The following is a 20,247-nucleotide window of genomic DNA, read 5'->3' on the forward strand; positions in this document are numbered from 1 at the left end:
TCTTCTCAAACCGAAACTAAAAATTATGGAGAGTGCTAAATGCGATAATTGTTTCTTTACATGTAATTAGTTCTAAAATTATCGTAATATCTTCTTCTACTTCATCATTACCATGAATGATACTAATAGCAATTTCTTCTAAACTCTAAACTTCTAACATTTATTATTTTTACAGTTTCACATAAACTCTAAACTTAGTAATTACGATAGTCAAGATTATAAATTAAGAAAATTCTTAAAAAAATATGAATGATAACAAAATTATCTTATTTTGTAATATAAAATTTTCAAAATTATAGAAATTAAAAATCTCTTCATAAATTAATATTGTATTAATTTATAGATAAATTAAAACCTCTATAAATTAATAAAATTTCATGGACCTTATTAATTTATTGAGGTTTTACTGTATATGCAATTTTATCAATACACCAAGATTTTGTGGTAAATAAAACAAGATTTTGTGGTCATAAAACAAGATTTTATATAATGAATGTGTTGACTAATAATCTTCATAATCTATATCTATGGTTAGATACTCATTTGTAAACTTTCTCAAAAAGGTAATTGACAACTATGAAAATCATAGGAGAACGGAAGAGTCATCGGATCTTATCAGTTGTCTGTCACGCGCTCATGTTAAGATTGATGTAAAAATTTTGATGTTGCTAGTTTCTTATTTTGACGTATCCGCGTGTACATCAATCTGAATCTAGAACGCGTGGCAGATGTTTCATAAAACATTTGTAAATAATAGAAAGTTATTTCCAAAAATTTAAAATGAAAATATGACTATAGATACAAGTAAATAATGTTTGACTATTTAGTTCCAAAAACATTAATTTGCTGCCTTACCAAAAACATATTCAAAGTCAATATATCATTTTATTCTTCATTGAACTAGTACAAATACTACAAAAACACACGGAACCTCTTGTAGTTCTCAAATGCTTGCTTCAATGGAGAATTCACTAAGACACAGAGATGACGCAGAGAAGAAGTCACCACGAAGCATCACCACTCCGACATCGACCAGACGGGTTAAACCCTCCAACAAGTATCAGACCACTTATATCCACACTGACGTTAACTCCTTCAAGAGAGTCGTCCAAATGCTCACCGGAATCTCCAAGAAACCCGACCCGAGATCTTCTTCTTCCGTTCACTCAATCCCTCCGATCAAAGCCGTCACCAACAAGAAGCACTCTTCTTCCTTCCGCCTCTACGAACGTCGCAACTCGACGAAGCATGCTCTCAAGATCAACACGACCCACTCCGGGTTACCCAAGATTCTCTCTCCCAGCATCTTGAACTTCCCGTCTCTGGCTCTCAGCCCTAACACCCCTCTCATGCCTCACCCGTTTCGTGGTTGCGGGTCTTTGAGCCACAGCCTCTCTCCCAGCATCTTGGACTTCCCGTCTCTGGCTCTCAGCCCTAACACCCCTCTCATGCCTAACCCGTTTCGTGGATGCGGGTCTTTGAGCCACAGCCCTAGTGATCCGAAACCGAGCTCAGACGAGGAAGAGAGAGCGATCAAGGAAAAAGGGTTTTACTTGCATCCGTCACCGTCGACGACTCCGAGGGATCCGGAGCCTCGGCTTCTCTATCTGTTTCCTTCACCTCGTGAGCCGTAGGTTTGCCTTTGTTTGTAGCTCAAGTTTTTATTTTAATGGAGCCTCGGCTTCTCTATCTGTTTTCTTCACCTCGTGAGCCGTAGGTTTGCCTTTGTTTGTAGCTCAAGTTTTTATTTTAATGGAGCAAGTGTTTATAATGCTTGGTGTGACAACTGAGAAATGAGAATCATACTTATAAAACTTGGACTTTTCCGAATACAATCACCTAACTGAAATCATTTGCTAATGGATATGTTGTTTCTTTCTCCTCATTTAATATTGTTTTATAGACTTGTTCAGGTTATCTTTTGTGGATTTATTGCAACCAAAGAGTTGCAGAAGATGTCAAGTTCCTTCATGAATTTTTCTTATTACATAAACACATGTCACCTCACAAATCTTTTAGAGACCAAAAGTTATTGTCACATGTTAGAGAAATACCTTTGCGAGATTCTACCGATGAATGTAAATTGAATTTACTTGTTAATTAAGTACATGTAAGACGCTAGATCTCATAGTATGATCCATATATTATCTCTTTCAGTTTTGTAAATCTCATATAAGTTGTGATATGTTTCAATTGTCATCATTCCAGCTGTTAATGACAATTCTGACTCACTTTCTCTATATCCTTTGTAGATTGGTTAATTTGTGAAGTTTAACATCATATATATTATCAAACTTTTTGAAAGCTCATACCCTATGCCCTAATCTTCTCTTTTATTTCTGTATTGTAAATTCTTTGGAAGAGACTATACAATGGTACATCTTCGGAGACTCTTGTTTTTTTTTTTTTTTTTTTTGGTAAAAGTTTAAATTACTTCGGAGAATCTTGGCTCGGCGAAAGCATATGCAAGAAGAATCGAATAATATCCCATACGGTAATCCTGATGCATATTTTTACAAATTTTGGTTTAATGATCTCTCGGATTTTATGATTGAAGCTATTAAAACAGGATAGTACTTACAAGTTGCAACCACTTGATGACATCATAACAATAAACAAGTGGTCGTATTGGATTATGATAAGAACGTACAGTCGTATTAATACAACTCTGACGTATGTTTGAAGATACAATGCAAACATCGTCAATAATTCCATTTTTTTCAAGTTCTGAACAATTTTTTTTTTTGTACATATACAAAGTTTAGTATTTAACATATAGCACAAGGTATGGAAACATTACCACTTAATTATAGACACAAGCAAAATACAACAATTTCTCCATAAATATATATATATAAAAAAGAACAACATATGAAATGAGCGTTTATGCACCATGATTATAAATAAAATGAAAAAGAAAGATGAGGAACAAAAGGTGGCAATATCAAGAAACTATACGTAGAAGAACTGGCTGTATATTGTTTGTATTCATTTTGCATTCTTTGCCCTCTCGCTTCTTCAACCATATTGTTTGTATAAATGCTTCTTGAGATTAAGAAGTTTGCCTGTAGCAATGCGTGATGACGCTGCAGCCACGCCTGTAAGGGTTAGCCCTTTTCCTCTTCTTGCAATCGTAGTAAGACCGGCCACGTCGGCTGCACGGCACATTGTTCTTCTTCAGGGCACCGTAACTGATGTAACTGCGCCTCGCGGCTAGTTGGCGACGGTTGGCCTCAGAATCCATCAAGGACTCAAGCTCATCATCCTCTCCAATGCAACCTTGGCCATTGACACAAGATTTGGTCAGACCCCACGTGGCATTGGCTGATTCGGCGACTACGGCCAGGGCCAAGAGGCCAAGGATCAACAAGAATTTGATACCCATTTGGTTTTCTTTCTTTCGTTTGATTATGAGATTTAAATGTTTTTTTTATTCTGGTTATAGAGCTATTATGGTGGATTCTTCTACACCCTTCCTTGTGAAAGGAGGGAGAAATAGAAGTGATATCGCAGAAGAACAAATGAGGGATGCTTTTGTTGGGGATAAAAAAGGCCAAGACAGAGTGTATGTTTTTGTTTTTATTTTTTGTGGTTGTTAATTTCGTTTTTTAAGCGTTGGATCTTTTTTTAGGATAATTTTTTTTTTTGTTGATTCACGTCGTTCATTTCTTAGTTTAAATTTGTTAATTATATATGTGGCACTCCTCTTCGATCGGGAGTCCAAATTTGTACGGAAATATTCACCCAATAAAATGTTCCATTCCAGTTAGCCTTGCAAGTTTCAGAGGGCTAATTGAGGAGTTATTTCCTCCTGCATGCTTGTGTGTCTTTCTAACACATTTTAATTCGTCGAATCACCTCCAAATAGGTGATCAAACAAATGTCTGGTTTTAATCTCTTTTTTCCAACGATTTATTTCAGGTTTTACGCTTTTTATAAAGGTGATAATTCTTTTATAAGTATAATTCATAAATGTCCTGAACTCGTTTAAACACATGTTTATGTTGTATGTATAAAATTCCAAATTGTTTGTACTGCTATATTAGTCTTTTGTAGACATGTATTATTAGCTCAGTGTCTTGTATAAGAGGTAATTAATGGCGTAATTAAGATTTTTTTTTGAGTATTAGAAAAATGCTATGCCGAATCCATTAATTGCGTTTGGTGTTTTATAACATTTCATTTTGAAAACGTTTGAGGTTAGCATCTCCTTTGTTAAGTTTTTTTTTCTTCTTATCATTCTCACATGAAATCTAAACATGAATTTTTTTTTTTGGTCACAACATCATGCAGTAGTAGTACTAATTAAGGATTATATAGAAGGATCTAGAAGATCCTCTAGTTAATATGAGATATTGTAATATTAATTATACAGATATGTAAAGATTTAATTATATCTTAGTTTAGGAAATTATCTTACTATATAAACATATGTAATCTCTGCTGTATAATTCATGAGAGTCAATATACAATCCTTCTATTCCTAAACTCTCATCAATCTCCAACATGGTATCAGAGCAGGTTTGCTCCCGAGTTTTGATCTAACGATCAAACTCGTTCTTTTTATTTTCTGTTAAGCCAAGTGCTTCCTCAATTCAAGTTCAGCATGAACCTCTGAATCTAAGCTATCAAGCTTCTTTTTATTCAAGTCTATCATCACAGACCTCTGAATCAAGCCATAGTGCTTCTACATTCAAGTTCATCATGAACCTTTGAATCTAAGTTTTCGAACTTCTCTTTATTCCAGATCTCTCATCATAGATCTCTGAATCTAATCTAAGCCAAGTGCTTTTCTTTTTGCTTTGTTTTTTTTTTTAAAAAAAAACGTTTTCATTATTCAAACTTTTTATGAATCACTTAATCAAGCCATAGTGCTTCTTTAAATTATTTAAAAAAAAAAGAAAAAAAAAACATCTTATTTTCCCGTTTTCAGCCATCTATGCTTCTTCAAAATTTTATTTGTTACATTTCAATTCAGTTTAAAAAAAAAAAAAAACTGTGTTTTGTCGTTTTATCAAGCTATAGTACTTCTTTCTATTTATTTTATTTTTTTTAAAAAAAATATCTCAATTTATATTTTCGTTCACTTTATATAAAAAAAGGAAAAAAAAAAGAAAAAAAAGGAAACAGAAAAAAATCAGATCTCTTTGTTATTTTTCAATTCAGTGAAAAAAAAATGTTATTATCGTTTTCTCAAGTTGTTTCTTTCTATTTAATTTTCTGGAAAAAAAAAAAAGAATACCGATCAGATCTCCCTCTCAAGTCTCAACTCTACAACGATCTCTTTCCGATAAAGACGTTTCCAGATCTGGCTGCCACCACCAACGACATTGTGTCCATTCGTCATCTCAGAATCTCTCTCGCACATTCGTCAAACGTTTCCACATCATTGATCAATCTCAAACCGCTGATTTCACCATCTCTTCATCCCCCTTTGAGATTGAGGGGGCGTATAGAAGGATCTAGAAGATCCTCTAGTTAATATGAGATATTGTAATATTAATTATACAGATATGTAAAGATTTAATTATATCTTAGTTTAGGAAATTATCTTACTATATAAACATATGTAATCTCTGCTGTATAATTCATGAGAGTCAATATACAATTCTTCTATTCCTAAACTCTCATCAATCTCCAACATGGTATCAGAGCAGGTTTGCTCCCGAGTTTTGATCTAACGATCAAACTCGTTCTTTTTATTTTCTGTTAAGCCAAGTGCTTCCTCAATTCAAGTTCAGCATGAACCTCTGAATCTAAGCTATCAAGCTTCTTTTTATTCAAGTCTATCATCACAGACCTCTGAATCAAGCCATAGTGCTTCTACATTCAAGTTCATCATGAACCTTTGAATCTAAGTTTTCGAGCTTCTCTTTATTCCAGATCTCTCATCATAGATCTCTGAATCTAATCTAAGCCAAGTGCTTTTCTTTTTGCTTTGTTTTTTTTTAAAAAAAAAAACGTTTTCATTATTCAAACTTTTTATGAATCACTTAATCAAGCCATAGTGCTTCTTTAAATTATTTAAAAAAAAAAAAGAAAAAAAAACATCTTATTTTCCCGTTTTCAGCCATCTATGCTTCTTCAAAATTTTATTTGTTACATTTCAATTCAGTTTTAAAAAAAAAACTGTGTTTTGTCGTTTTATCAAGCTATAGTACTTCTTTCTATTTATTTATTTTTTTTTTTTTTAAATATCTCAATTTATATTTTCGTTCACTTTATATAAAAAAAAAGGAAAAAAAAAAGAAAAAAAAGGAAACAGAAAAAAATCAGATCTCTTTGTTATTTTTCAATTCAGTGAAAAAAAAAATGTTATTATCGTTTTCTCAAGTTGTTTCTTTCTATTTAATTTTCTGGAAAAAAAAAAAAGAATACCGATCAGATCTCCCTCTCAAGTCTCAACTCTACAACGATCTCTTTCCGATAAAGACGTTTCCAGATCTGGCTGCCACCACCAACGACATTGTGTCCATTCGTCATCTCAGAATCTCTCTCGCACATTCGTCAAACATTTCCACATCATTGATCAATCTCAAACCGCTGATTTCACCATCTCTTCATCCCCCTTTGAGATTGAGGGGGCGTATAGAAGGATCTAGAAGATCCTCTAGTTAATATGAGATATTGTAATATTAATTATACAGATATGTAAAGATTTAATTATATCTTAGTTTAGGAAATTATCTTACTATATAAACATATGTAATCTCTGCTGTATAATTCATGAGAGTCAATATTCAATTCTTCTATTCCTAAACTCTCATCAATCTCCAACAGATTAAAAAAACGTGAAACCCTTGAAACTATCTAACCTAATTAGAACAGGATTACTACACGTGATTTATTACATACACAAATATATTCACCTAGCCCTTTTGAAAAAGGCATCCTGATATGAACAAATCATGCATTTATAAATGATGATTCTGCCCCAAACAAGTGGTATGAAGCATCTTTCTTATCAAGGGAACTTGGTTGGAAAAGCATCCAAAAAAGCAGAAACGAATAAAGAGAGAAACCCAAAAAGAGCTGTAACTGGAATTATAAAAGCTTTAATATCAACTATAAAAGGCACATTATCGATGTACTGTTGATCCAACTCCAAATCAAGATGAAGTTTTTGTTTCAGCTGCCTTGTTGTTCGTGCTTCTGTTTCGTGAAACCAAAGAAGGGAAAACACAAGGATGAGGATGGAGAGACAAAGAAGTTGTGATGATCAGAAAGCATGCATCTTTAAAGACAGAAGTCACAGAATGAATATATATTTCTATTTGACTGGTTATTTTTTGTCAATCTTTTTTTGTTACTTGTGTGTCCGTTTCTGTGATTTTTTTAATATCTAAAAAAACAAAGATCATTTATGATTTTAACATGTATCCACCTCTTGATGAGTATGTGTATCATCACTGAGGTCGTTGGTAAGCTTCTCTACAAGATATTTCTTAACTCGTACATAAAAATTCTCATGTATTCATATATTTAACATAAAAACTTGTTTTAATGCTATTTCAGGGTACTTTTTATTATAAAAAAAACATATAATAACTGATAGTATTTTAAAATATAATTAATTAGATAATATATGAGCAATATAAACACTATCTGCCAATCAGAAATCCTATATATGATCCATCCTCGCCATTTGCCGATCATTATTGCTAATAACCATTAATACGAATTACAAGACTTGACGTTTGGGGAATTACTTCAGCTACACGGCAGTGTTCTGATCTGAAAAAAGAGTTGAAGAGAGAGAGAAGGATTACTGGGTTTTGGAAAATATGGGTACTCAACGGTATCGTTTATCGTTTAATCATATAGGGACAACCAACCAAAAAAAAAATGTAGCCAAGAAGTTTAAACCCAAGACCGAATAAAATTTGTCACTGCCTAGAGACTTAAGAGCCAAGCTATTCTACAAAAAGAAAAGGCCCATTTACAATTTGAAGAAATTATAGTTTAAATAAAATATACAGGGGAAAAAAAGGTCTCATATTTTGTAATGGAAAAGATAAAGGAACAAAAATTTAAGTCCAATTATGTAAAGTAAACTCAATTAGACTAGAATCGAGCCTGTTTAAAGCATATGAGCATTTGGTACATATTCATGCTTATTTTTCATTTCAAAACTTTCAACAATGCAGAGATATCATCGAGATCAAGAGATTTTGAAGAAGAATCGAACTCTCTAATGGTCAAACAGTCGAGTTCAAGGATCAGGACCATATATTAGGTTAATTATTCATGAATATAGATCTAGTAATAAAAAGCAAGATTTTCATGTCTAAAAATAGTACTAGAGAAAGTGCATAAAAACCATATAGTTAAAAATATTTGAATCGTGAAAAAAAAAAGTTAAGAGATATAATGGGAAAATTAGAATATTGGTAGTGAAGCAATATTGACGGTCCACAAAGTCCAAGTGGTGGGTAAAGAGCTTTACCACCAAAGTAAATAAATAAACTAAACAGAGTTTGTGTCCATTCAAAATGGCACAATTACAAGACAAAAGTGGTAATATTAAAATGTGAAAACTAAAAAAGGTTCCACTTTAAAATAAATCATTGTGCTAATGGAATCTGTTGTCATAACAGTTTCTCCACTTCCTTCACAATTTGCCGCACTCTTATTATTCTATTCACTTAGATCTATAGATGAACACATACCCATATATATGTAATGTAAAGCAAAAGCATGGCTGCTGCTCAATAATTATTATTGTTTGTATCACTAGCTACCGTCTTATTTTGCCCTCTCAGAAAACCGTTATACACAAACGGGTGCAATTTTCACCACAGTAATACAAGATTACCGTTAACTCAATCTCTATAATAGTTAACTTTCTAATAGTCTCTCGTATTGAAACAATCACGACCTGAAGAGTTTAAACATATCACATCTGTATTAGTTCTCTCGATATAAAAACGACATGACCGGCCGTGCGTGAGCATTTTTTATGTTTTACACACGCAACGTACATTAATAAAACTAGAACCAGATCGCGTCATATGTTTTTGATGTACAAGGTTATCTAAGCAAATAATACTATTGACATCATCAATCATTCATATAAAGTTAGATATTTTTTACTTTTAAATACACTTGCTCTCTCTATATCGTATGAGGAAGTGTGTTTGTCTTTTAGTTTTTGTTTATCACATTAATTAGTGCGTCCTTTGAATATAAATTTATGTAATGTTTCCAAATATCAGATGATTTATTTCCTTGTAACGAATTAATTGTTTCAATATGTTGAAAAAGAGAACACTTTCTCATTCCACGACACGTATGATTATTCTAATTAGATACTCTTTTGGATGAGCACAAGGGCACCAATATATTGAAGAGGACATAAGGTAAGAGTCAAGTGCGTAAACAAAAATGGCACACTACAAAAAGCAAAAAAGAAAGAAAATCAATTTGTAAAGAGAAGTTAGGAACATGTCATTTTCGTAAGGCCCTTCCCCTAAAATAGTTAATTTAGTTATAATTATACTAAAAAAGTCGCTTTACAACTAGGATAAACATCTTCATCAATCTTCCACTTTTTCCATTTTATTTAGTTAATCTTTAAATTTCGCATACATCATAATTTGCAGTTTGTAACCATTTGATTCGTTGTCAACACAACACAATCACTAATTAACCAACCCATCCATAAATTTCTACTTCAAGCAAATTTATTAAATGGAAGAATATGACTAATATCAATTCACAACTAATATATCTTTGTTTAAACATATAATAGTTTGTTTCGTGCGGTCTGATTTGCTAAACCATAACGAATAAAGAAGTTTTAAGTCAAATCAATGTTGGGTTATATTGTTTGGTGTCGGTATTATCAACTATATACTATGTATATGATTTTATATGCTTCCAAGTTCCAACATTCTATAAATAATCAAGTAATCAAAACAAGACGTGGTTTGGCTCAAAACCTATGAGGATGCACACGTTACTACGTTAGCATAGAGTGATACAATAGCTTGCAAATAAAGCAACGTTCACAAGTTATCCAGATTACTCTAACAAACATATTTGTGTGTGGTCAAACATTAAAGTACATATTTCACACGTGCCAATTTATCAATTGGTCTACAAAAAACAATCAAAAAGCACTAACCCTAAAAAAGAAGTCGTATCTTGTCACAAATCAATCCAAGTATTCCATAACCCACTCAAATATTATTTGTTTGACCTTAGAGTTTGTTTGCAAGTTTCGGGTGTTGCTCTCACAAATTGTCAATGTGGCACACATCAATTTCTCAAAATATAATCCAAATTTTGTTAGCTCACTAAACACAACTATAGTTCAATAAGAAGTAAGTGATTAATCACAATTTTGATTACTTCCCTACATATATATGTACCAATATCATGACACTAAAAATACTCAGTAAATCCAAAAAAAAAAAGAAGTAGAAAGACACTTTTATCTAAATATAATACTAGAAGATAATTCAACGTTAACGCTTCATCTTGTTTATTTATTCAGAATGGTAAGTTACATAAATTTTAGATTTACATTAAAATTAAATTGTTTGATTATGTCATGAAATGTACTAAGAAAATTTTGATTCCCTGCAGTAAGTTATAATTATGCAGATCAAAAGCATTTTAGGGCTAGCTTAGACATGTGAAATCCTAAAAAGAAAAAAAATGTTTATATGGATATATGAAGAAAAAAAGTGGCACTAACATAATTGGCACTTGGCATTATCCACATCTAACGCCAACCGAAGACTATTAAAAGTCGTTTTGATAGTTCATGGAAGCGTATGTTCTCCCCATCTTCTCGTTGACTAAATCTAAATGACTCGAAAACTAAAAATGTTCATCATCCATCCTCTAACCCCCACAAAGGACACGTGACAAAACTCTGCGTAACTGAAATCATACATACATCGATTAATCATACAAGTACATAGCTAAAATCAAGAGGAAAAAAAAAATTGAACTTTTGATCTTTCAGATTCAGCTATACAAAATTTGTATGGTTTATTTTTATTATTTGTCTTGATAAAGAAAAAAAACAATAATTTTAAAATATGAATGGATAGAACACGGGCCGCTCATGCTATTTAGCTGTCGATGGCATCTTCTGAAAAAGGGAGATGAACCATTTTCACCGTCTTGACTCTTGAAGTTCACTAAATTATTAGTATTAAAGAGACAATTTGGTTGCTTTAGACCCATTCTAAAGATAAAAACATTTTATATAGCAAACTTTATATCTCAACTCTCAAAGCATTATTAATTTCTGATAATAAGACATAGATGTGGAAATTCCTACTAATTTCGTATGTGAATGATGTGTGTGCTGTTAATAAATCGATCAAATTTTTCTACTGTTGATTTGGCTATAAGCCTTGAACAGTGGTGGATTTTGAAGTTGTTTTTGGTTTTAGTCTTAAAAAGAAAAAATAATAAAATTACAGCCATTCAAAATTCTGAAAAAGTAAATTTCCTAAAAATATAATAGTTTTAACCTAAAACATAATAATATAATAGTTAATATTTTAGGAAATATAAATAAATAAATATAGTAATTAAATAATTAGGGTAGGAAAGGGAAAGATGAAGAAGGGGAGAGGAAGAAAATTAAAGGGGGGAGAGTGATGTGTAATGTATAGTATAGTTTTGTGTGTGGGATACTACTCTGATACTGTTGGTATATTCTCTTCTTCTCCACCGAATATATATTTGCCTTTGCCCCCCTTCCTTCGATGTGATACCTAACCACCACTCTCTCTTTTCTCATCACCAAACCACCACAGCAAAGAAAAACAGAGCTGAGAGAACCCCGAAACAGAGACCCTAAAGTGTTCATTTTTTTTTTTTTTTTTGCAATGGTTTGGAGGTTTGTTAATGGCGTTATAGACTCTTGGGACTAAACGGGAGAAGAAAGTAGTCTGCATCTTCTTGATTTCTCACTGTTTCTCCTCCGCTTTAGAGAGGAATAGGCGAGGAATTGAGATTTATAAAAAGGCCTTCTTTTTTTTTTTTTCTTTTCTCTGACGCTTCTCTCATGGTACGTTCCTCCTTGTTTCATCAATCTCTTGTTGAATTACCTTGCGAATTAAGAAAAGGGTCTTCTCAAAAATCGTAACATTTTACTGTCTTGTTCAAGCATGGTTTGCTTAGATAGTAGAAAGCTTAGACCTTTTTGTGATTTTTTCCCTGTATTTTGGAGATGACCCTTCAATTACCAAACTTGTTTCATGCTTTCTTCTTTCAAATGAATCTGTTTAATCCTAGCTTTCTACATACAGTCTTGGTTGAGATTTTGTTTGACAAACTTTACATCCAAAAGAATTGAAGCTGATCCGGATTTGAGATATCATGGATTTGTGTGTTCACTCTGTTTTACTTTAGTCTCGATGCTTTTTTCCCGAATGGTCAAGTCCAACTTTGTCCTTCTTCTGTTTACAATGAAGTAATCTCTCTTAGGCTGAATGATTGTTCTGATCATGGCTTTCTCTTCTCTAAGAAAGAAGCATCATTGTCTCTGTTTCTGTCTTCTCTTCTTGCTCTTAGATTCTAAATAAGAAACAAATGACACTTTTTGCAGGTTCGATGGAAATTTGTAAGTGATGGAGGCAAATCTGGTTTACATCACATGAGCAATTAACGACATGTCATCATGATGGTCTCACTTCGCATTGGTGGGAATATGCGTGAATGATTTTTCAAGAGACCGATCTTTTTCCTCACTTCTTTTTTCATTTGTATGAACTCTATCTTGTTTCCTATATATACTTTGGATCCTAGCTCCTTTAGGGCAAATCTCCTTTGGCAAAAGTTAAAACTAAGCAGCAGTACCAGAAGTGAAGTTTCTCCCATTAGGTGGCTTTGATACAAGTCACTTCACTTTGGAAACTTCAACTTTAAGCCTTCAAGTTTCTTTGAGGTTTGAAGCTCCACCCTCATTCTAGGGCATATCTCCTTTGGCAATTGGAACTCCAATCACATATTGGATTCCCCTTTGAAGTTTATCCAACTGGAAAACTTCAGTCCATTCGTTGGGCATATCTCCTTTGGCATTTCAGAGTCCTCAGTTGGCTCACCTTATCTCCAGTTCGAGCAAATCTCCTTTGGCATTATCCGAGTCCACAGTTGACTCTAGTTTGAGCAAATCTCCTTTGGCATTATCCGAGTCCACAGTTGGCTCTAGTTCGAGCAAATCTCCTTTGGCATTATCTGAGTCTTACAGTTGACTCCTATTATCTTTATCTTAGTCGAGCAGATTTCATCACGGTCTGCAGTTTCAGTAGACCTTTGCTGTTAGTCCATATCAGTCATATTACGCGCCTATCAACGTAAGTGGATTGGTTAAGAAAGACTGCAGGGAAGCCACACCATTTCTCATCGAGGTCAGAGCATTTCATTTTTTTTTATATGGCTGTCAGCAATTCTTATATCATTTGTTCTGTTTGGTATTTGAGCACTTGATGAAAATACAGTTCCTTGGCAGGCATCTAAACTATGGATATGTCTCTTACTGACTCTGATTGGGATAGCTCCAGCGACAGTGGCAGCAGTGAACACGAAGAAGTTGAGTTTACTTATGGTGGACGGGCTCAAAACATTTTCTCAAACCTTGAAGAGACCATTGGAAAAATCGATGAGTTCTTGTCGTTCGAGAGGGGTTTCATGTATGGTGACATTGTGCGGTCCACAACTGAACCATCAGGACAGAGTGGCAGGGTTATCAACATTGACATGTTTGTCAACCTCGAGAGTACTCATGGTAAGATCATAAAGGAAGTTGATACCAAGAGGCTTCAAAAGTTGCGTTCTATCTCACTCTGTGATTATGTGATTAACGGACCTTGGCTTGGAAGGGTTGACAAAATAGTTGAGCGTGTCTCTGTCACCCTCGACGACGGGTCCAATTATGAGGTCCTTGTAAGCGATCAAGATAAACTTGTGGCCATTCCCCCAAATGTTCTCGAGGATTCTCAATATTCTTATTACCCGGGGCAAAGAGTTCAGGTAAAGCTGGCACATGCTCCCAGATCAACTACATGGTTATGCGGCAACTGGAGGGAGAACCAGGTTATGGGAACTGTTTACGCTGTAGAAGCAGGACTTGTCTACGTCGATTGGGTTGCCTCCATCGTAATGGGGGGTGATCGAAATTTAACTGCACCTCAAGCTTTGCAGAATCCTGAGACTTTAACTTTGTTACCTTGTGTTTCTCATGCAAGTTGGCAGCTTGGTGACTGGTGTATACTCCCTAGCTCTTCGCACTTTGATATAGCAGAGCGGAAAGCTCCATATGTGGCTGCCTACAATCCCAACGAATGCCATAAGACATTCCAAAAAGGGTTTAACAGAAATATGCAGAGCTCAAGCTTGGATGAGCTTTTTGTTATTACGAAGACAAAGATGAAGGCTGATGTTATGTGGCAAGATGGAAGCTGCAGTCTGGGAGTTGATTCCCAACAGCTACTTCCTGTTGGTGCTGTTAATGCTCATGATTTTTGGCCCGAGCAGTTTGTTGTGGAAAAGGAAACCTGCAACAGCAAAAAATGGGGAGTTGTGAAGGCTGTTAATGCAAAGGAACAAACTGTGAAGGTACAGTGGACACCACAGGTTGAGAAAGAAGCAACAGGTTGTGTTATTGAGCAGATGGAGGAAATGGTCAGTGCTTACGAACTGCTTGAGCACCCTGATTTTGGATTCTGTTTCAGCGATGTAGTGGTCAGGTTACTTCCACAAGGAAAAACTGATCCAAATGCTGATAAAATCGTCGCTACAGAGACGAAACACCTACTTACAGAGAGTGACTACAGTGGTGCATATTATTTGTCAAGTATTGGTGTTGTTACAGGTTTTAAAAATGGTGCCGTGGAGGTGAAATGGGCCAATGGTTCTACTAGTAAGGTATGTATTCTACTACTTATACTGCTCAAAGAATTCTCAGTTTACAATCAACGTTTATATGCTGAAAAGTTTACTCTATTGAAGTAGCAGTAAGTTATATATGCTGTGAAATAAATTCTCTTGAATATATATTTTTCAGGTTGCACCATGTGAAATTTGGAGGATAGAAAGGTCTGAATTTTCCAACTCTGGCAGTATAAATTCGGAAGGCACTGTTCAAGATCTAAGTCAGAAGATTAGTCAATCAGATGAAGCATCTTCAAACCATCAGGAAACGGTAAATCACTAACTCTTTGGGTGTCCTAGAATATACCAGTTTATTCCCATAGCAATTAGCAGCTAAATTTTTTCTGTATCCTTGGTGACTTATATGATTCATGTATCTTCAGGGTCTGGTGAAGCTCTACAGTGTTGGTGAAGGCCGCAACAAGAACATTCCGGAATGTAGTTCATTTTTCCTTCCAAAAGCTGCCATTGGGTTTATCACAAACCTTGCATCAAGCCTTTTCGGTTCTCAGAGTTCCACTTCGCATTCACGTTGCAATGATTCTGAAGATCAAAGTGACTCTGAGGTCCTTGTTCAAGAAGTAACAGAATCATATGAAATCTCTGAATCAAGTTCAGGCGAAGTGGATATGGCCACGATGATCAACTTACCTACTGAAGGAAAAGAAATTACCAAGACACTGGACTCAACTCCTCTAGAGAGCAGCAGGGAACTTGTGAGATTTAGACAGTTCGATATGGTTAACGACTGCTCGGATCATCATTTCCTTTCTTCGGATAAAGGGTTGGCACAATCTCAGGTATGAGACCAATACTTAAACATTCTTTTCGATAACCCAACACTTAATATAAATGACACTTTTGACATTTTCATCTCTTATAGGTCACAAAGAGTTGGGTGAAGAATGTCCAGCAAGAATGGAGCAATTTGGAGGCAAATCTTCCCGGTTAGTTCTTTTCTTCCTAATTACTTATTCTCTGTTGATTCCCTAGGCCCTAGCCATGCAGCTTTTTTTTCTTTCACCTTGGCCAAATGATCGCTTACACTTATGGCATGTTCTAATGTTGTGTTCGGTTATAAAATCACTGAACTTCAATTTTTGTGATGAACAGACACAATATACGTGCGTGTGTATGAGGAAAGGATGGACCTTCTGCGTGCAGCCCTAGTTGGTGCCCCTGGAACACCATACCACGATGGACTTTTCTTTTTCGACATTATGCTTCCACCTCAATATCCTCATGAGCCACCAGTGAGTTTTTTCACTGCTTTAACTTCTGTTTCTTGCCAACTCCAGATTTATAGCTCTATCATGTGATCGAAAATGCAACTGTTGGTTGTTTAAAAGTGTTATGTGGACTAAAACAAATGGCATTGTTAATTTTTTTTCTCCCTCTATGAATACAGATGGTACATTATCATTCAGGTGGGATGCGACTAAATCCTAACCTGTACGAGTCAGGAAGAGTCTGCCTGAGTCTGCTGAATACATGGAATGGCTCTGGCACTGAAGTATGGAACGCGGGGAGCTCCACCATCCTTCAAGTTCTTCTTTCATTTCAGGCTCTTGTTCTGAATGAGAAGCCTTACTTTAACGAAGCTGGCTATGATAAGCAGCTGGGACGAGCTGAGGGAGAGAAAAACTCAGTGAGTTACAATGAGAACGCATTCCTCATCACTTGCAAATCCATGATCTCATTGCTCCGCAAGCCCCCAAAGGTATGCTTCTGTTGCAACAATTCAACACAAAATGAAAATTACCAGAAAAGACCCTTTTAATCAACTCTGTGATCTTGCATTGTAGCATTTTGAGGTGCTTGTGAAGGATCACTTCACAAAACGGGCCCAGCATGTTCTGGCTGCGTGCAAGTCTTATATGGAAGGTGTCCCTGTAGGATCATCAGTGAACATGCACGAAAGCTCAACCACAAATTCCACCGGTTTCAAGATCATGCTCTCCAAACTCTACCCAAAACTTGTGGAAGCATTCTCAGAGATTGGAGTTAATTGCGGCCAAGCGGATTGAACTGGAATCATAAAGGTCGGTAATGTTCTGATGTCATTTCATCTCCCCAACATCCAATACTTGATGTATAATATCAGTTTGCGAGGTCGGTAATTCATTCCCCATGTAGAATATGTTTTGTACTTCAACGTGTGAGAATAAAACTGCTGTAAAATAGGCTCATCTTGTATGATAATCTCATCTTGTATAATATCCAAGGGTTCTAGTTTTGCAAGAACTATGTACCATATTGTATAATAAAAATGAAACACTTGTGTTTGTGTGTATGATGTCGTTACCAATAGTCCAGACATGAACAAGAACCATTTTGAAAATGGTGGAACCGAAGCTTATCCCGCACTATGATCTGCCTATTGGATACAATAGAAATGTACTTGAAAGCAGAATGACAATCCTCACAGATGCGAAGATTCTTAACAACTGTGATGGCTACATCTACAGTTTTTAACAACCCGAATGCTACAGCCAGCTTCTCGCTGTGGTATCTAAGCGCAAACTCCTTTTCCTCTTCCTCTACTTGGTGCATCACTTCTTCAGAAACTGGTGCATACCCAATTTCCTTGCACCGGCTCATCAAAGTTTCCAGATACTGATAAATTTCTCTAATCTCTTTATGAGAGTCATCACCCATACTGAACATATACGTCTTGTTTTCAACTTCAATTACACTATAGCCCACCTGTTTTCTAATGTTACTCCTCATCATCCCATCTCTTATCTGTGATACTTCATCTGTTTTGCCACTCAAGGCATATATATTTGAGAGCATGACATGATGACCAGGATTTTCTGGCTCAAGAGCTATGAGACGCTTGGCGGTTTCAACCCCGAGATCATAGTTCCTATGCATCTTGCAAGCTCCAAGCATTGCTGTCCACAACGCTGGAGCAATGGCTTTCCCTGTAGCATCGAGTTGATGTATGAACCTATAAGCTTCGTCCAAAAATCCAGCCCGCCCAAGCATATCTACTATACAAACATGATGTTCCAATCCTGGGATCAATCCATAGCTCTCGGTCATTCTCTTGTAGACTAAACGTCCTTCCTCAACAAGTCCAGCATGAGCGCAGGCCGACAAAACAGCTACAAATGTTACGTTATTAGGGACAGGACCACAATCATTGTCCATCTTATTAAACAGTTCTACTGCTTGTTTGCCATTGCCATGAGTACCATAAGCTGAGATCATAGCCGTCCAAGCAGCCACATTTGTTTCCTTCATCTTGTCAAATACTTCCCGGGCTTTCTCAACATCACCGCACCTAGAATACAAGTTAATCAACGCAGTACCAAGTTTAACATTCAGGTCAAGACCCTCACGAACAATGTACTGATGCACCCAAGAACCTAAACCAATGGCACCAGTTTGTGCACAGGCTGAGAGAAGGCTCACAAACGTAGCTGAATCCGGTTCAAGACCTGATTCTCGCATCTGATAAAACACCCTAATCGCATCTTCAGCCATCCCATTCTGCTCCAACCCAGAAACCAACGAATTCCACGCAACAATAGACTTCTCAGGCATTACATCGAACACTTGGCGTGCAGCTTTCACATCACCACACTTTGAATAAAACGTAACAAAAGCAGCCTGAACATAAGTATCTAATCCAAACCCAGTAACCATAGCATGACAGTGAACACCTTTTCCAATTCTCAAGGCAGAGAGATCAGCGCAGGACTTGACAACGGAGGTGAAAGTGTAATTAGTCGGAGAGACGTTAGAAGATATCATACGACGGTAGTAAGCAACGCAATGCAAAGGTAGACGAAGCTTAGAAGTGGATTTGATGACTGAATTAAAGAGGAAAGCATCTGGAAGAGGAACAGAGAGGAAGAGAAGGTGAGTATAGGCGATGGCTCGAGCGGAACAAGCTAAAGTGATGAGCTTTGTCAAGAGACTACGGCTACGACCGTAACCCGTTACAATGAGGTGAGTGTGAACCTGTTGAAGTTGCTTTACACGAGGACCTGCTCGAACTATAGCTTCGTATGCAGCAGAGTTCGCTGCCATTGAAACTTGTTAGATTCATCGAGAATTCGAGATTTACTGTAATTTCGTTGAAAAAAAAATCAAAACTCGAAAGTTTCAAATTCGGTCTGGTCAGTACCGGATGAGTCTGCGGAATTACCGGTTTGCAAAATTAGAGATGATCTTGTCCGGTTAAATTGTTAAGACTGGTACCGTATATAAACTTTTTGTGGGGTTTATGAGATAATCATATTCATATGATACAAATCTACGACAAATACTCAATAGTACTAGGTACTAGGCTAGGGGTGTTAATTGGGCCTTAGGCCCGCGGGCATGGCCCGTTAGGTATCATAGCGGGTCGGGCATGGCCCTTAATTTCATGCCCAAAAATCGGCGGGTTTCGCGGACATAGCCCGTTTGGTTTGCGGGTCAAATGGATTTTGTCTGCTCACGCTCGCGGTCATGCGGATGGTCCGCAAAATTGCCAACATCGCAAAGTTCGCCTTTGAGAGAGGAGGAAATTCAAGGAGAACAGAGGAGATTCTTTTGCTTACTGAAGCAATTCTTTTGCTGCTACTGAAGCAATTCTTTTGTTGGCCTTTGAGACACCGATTGGCAATCGATTTTGCTAGCCTTTGAGACACCGATTTTGCTGCTTACTGAAGCAATTCTTTTGCTGCTGCTGAAGCAATTCTTTTGCTAGCCTTTGAAACACCGACCGATTGCTGCTGCGAATCAAAGGTGATTTTTTTTCTTTTACAAGTTTGGTAATTAGATTTGAGCTCTACTCAAATTTCTATCTAAATTTATTATCTATGGATCGCTCTCATGAGTCACTTGCAGGGTATCTTTGATGTATGGATGTGGAAGCTTGCATCGTTTTGGCCACTGTTCTTGACATCATTGTGAGAGGTATCGTAACTACAATCGTTCATGTTCTTGAGTTGCTGTTGAGTTACAAGAGTGAATATGGAAAGTTGGAAACAATCAGATTTTGATTTTGTTTGTCTCCTATTTTGCAGCTATCGCCGAGTACAAGCATTCTTGTTGGTTTGAAAAGTTGACTGAGGAGAAGAGAAACGTGTATGTAGAGGTGTGTTCCTGCAGTTCGTCATTTCTGTATAATGTTGTGTTACTCTTGTCCACAATGTGTGCTGAACGTTTTTGGTTGCAGGTTATTAGAGGTGGTAGAAGAGTCAGGGCTTCTATCTATGATATTGTTGTCGGCGATGTTATACCCCTCAAGAATGGTTTTCAGGTAAGCATCACACTTTTAACAGAAATATTTCTTTGGCTTGTCTGTCTTGAACTTCAAAATTTCTGTGATTTGTGGCTATCGTTTTGGCT

General features: G+C 36.0%; 1 protein-coding gene and 3 pseudogenes across 4 annotated transcripts; 2 read left to right on the top strand and 2 right to left on the bottom strand.

Moving 5' to 3' along the window:
- Positions 1–917: 917 nt before the first annotated feature.
- Positions 918–1,843, top strand: LOC104789010 (VQ motif-containing protein 13 pseudogene; annotated as a pseudogene). The gene has a single exon (XR_015598521.1). The product of XR_015598521.1 is annotated as a VQ motif-containing protein 13 pseudogene (transcript).
- A 943-nt stretch (positions 1,844–2,786) lies between these two features.
- On the bottom strand, positions 2,787–3,536 carry LOC104786181 (protein RALF-like 19 pseudogene; annotated as a pseudogene).
- Positions 3,537–11,562: 8,026 nt separating this feature from the next.
- On the top strand, positions 11,563–17,191 carry LOC104786183 (putative ubiquitin-conjugating enzyme E2 24). 2 transcript variants are annotated; one of them, XM_010511535.3, is made up of 9 exons: positions 11,563–12,034; positions 12,575–13,376; positions 13,478–14,892; positions 15,032–15,169; positions 15,282–15,698; positions 15,782–15,845; positions 16,012–16,151; positions 16,307–16,618; positions 16,704–17,191. In XM_010511535.3, the coding sequence occupies exons 3-9, from the start codon at positions 13,489–13,491 to the stop codon at positions 16,923–16,925; spliced, it is 2,697 nt and encodes an 898-aa protein (XP_010509837.1). In that variant the 5' UTR covers positions 11,563–12,034; positions 12,575–13,376; positions 13,478–13,488; the 3' UTR covers positions 16,926–17,191. The 2 variants fall into 2 exon arrangements, with proteins under 2 accessions (XP_010509837.1, XP_010509838.1); XM_010511536.3 differs by having other exon boundaries at positions 11,589–12,034; positions 13,467–14,892.
- On the bottom strand, positions 17,132–19,028 carry LOC104786182 (pentatricopeptide repeat-containing protein At2g33760 pseudogene; annotated as a pseudogene). The gene has a single exon (XR_015598522.1). The product of XR_015598522.1 is annotated as a pentatricopeptide repeat-containing protein At2g33760 pseudogene (transcript).
- Positions 19,029–20,247: the final 1,219 nt, after the last annotated feature.

Source organism: Camelina sativa, chromosome 5 (genome assembly GCF_030686135.1).
Source record: "Camelina sativa cultivar CO46 ecotype springtype chromosome 5, ASM3068613v1".
NCBI classification, from domain to species: domain Eukaryota; kingdom Viridiplantae; phylum Streptophyta; class Magnoliopsida; order Brassicales; family Brassicaceae; genus Camelina; species Camelina sativa.